This window comes from Octopus bimaculoides, chromosome 11 (assembly GCF_001194135.2).
Source record: "Octopus bimaculoides isolate UCB-OBI-ISO-001 chromosome 11, ASM119413v2, whole genome shotgun sequence".
Lineage (NCBI taxonomy): Eukaryota > Metazoa > Mollusca > Cephalopoda > Octopoda > Octopodidae > Octopus > Octopus bimaculoides.
The window spans coordinates 28308954-28310161 of record NC_068991.1 but is presented as its reverse complement, the minus strand read 5'-3'; the positions used below and the strand labels follow the sequence as shown (position 1 = coordinate 28310161).

The window sequence follows — 1208 nt, the reverse complement described above, 5'->3', positions numbered from 1 at the left end:
CACCACCACCACCACCACCACCACCACCAACAACAACAACAACAACAACAACAACAACAACAAAATACCTCCATTGATGAGTACAATTGATTGATATATCGACATTTGATTGCTACCTGATAGATTTGATTGGTATCTGGATGGATCAGTACATTATTTTATCAATCACGCTGGATTTTATCAGTTATGGGAAAATGAAAAGCAGAGTTGATTCAACCAGGATTTGAACTCATAATGTCAGTATTTTGTACTTACTGTTCACTGAGAAGCTTGAAGTGTATGTTCTCCGGCATACTTTACAGAATCTGTCTTTTGCCCAAGGTCTTATCTAGAAGGAAACACAGGAGTTTTGTTAGCTGAAAATATATGTAGTTTGTTGTTGTTTACAGGGTTCTGACCAAGCAAAGCCATTCTAACCATGACCACCATGTTCAATAAGACCTAATTCGGGTCCAAACAATAACAATAAAAACAACATTGTTAAAAGTCTTTCGCATGATTCCGGAGTTGCGAGTAAGTTTAGTCTTCAAACATAAAGTGTAGGTGACAAATATTTACTTACTGCACTGACAAAATTTCCGCAGATTTTTTTGTTTTTTTTTAATAAAAAGTTTTGATCTTATTATTTTCAGATTAGTGAAAGAGCAGATTAAGCACGGTATCGACAATATCATGTTGACAGATGTAGACAATAACACCTTGAAGAGTTATGGACAAAACCACGTCTTCACATTATAAGAGTGTCAAGTGTCAAGTCGTCACGTTATGGGCAATGTCACGCTGTCACGTTATGGACCACACTGACAGTTTGTACGATACGATGTTGACAAGTTATCCGACAATACGAAGTTGGTAAGTTAATGACAATATGGCACCGTTACAAATTTCAGTTACAGAAAACACTTGAAATTTATTATTTCATTGGCAAATTAAAAAAGACAATAAAAAACATATTACAAAGAAATGGCTCACTTACCATGACTAAATATTTGCCAGGTATAACTCCGGTGAAGTTGTAGCTAGTCTGTGGAAAGAATACATCATCATCATCATTATCATCATCATCATTATTATTTAACGTCCGTCTTCCATGCTGGCATGGGTTGGACGGTTTGACAGGAGCTGGTAAGCCGGAGAGCTGCACCAGACTCCATTGTCTGGTTTGACTTAGTATATATATATATATATATATATATATATATATTATA

At 35.6% G+C, this 1208-nt stretch overlaps 1 protein-coding gene across 1 annotated transcript in view; it reads right to left on the bottom strand.

Annotated features, from left to right (window-relative positions):
* LOC106867782 (uncharacterized) overlaps positions 1-1208 on the bottom strand; it is a 59995-nt gene that overhangs the window by 21301 nt on the left and 37486 nt on the right. Inside the window, exons 3-4 of the mRNA XM_052971654.1 lie at positions 977-1024; positions 256-328 (exon numbers count right to left, since the gene is read on the bottom strand). Of these exons, the coding sequence (XP_052827614.1) occupies positions 256-328; positions 977-1024 (121 nt within the window). The remainder of the gene's footprint in view (positions 1-255; positions 329-976; positions 1025-1208) is intronic.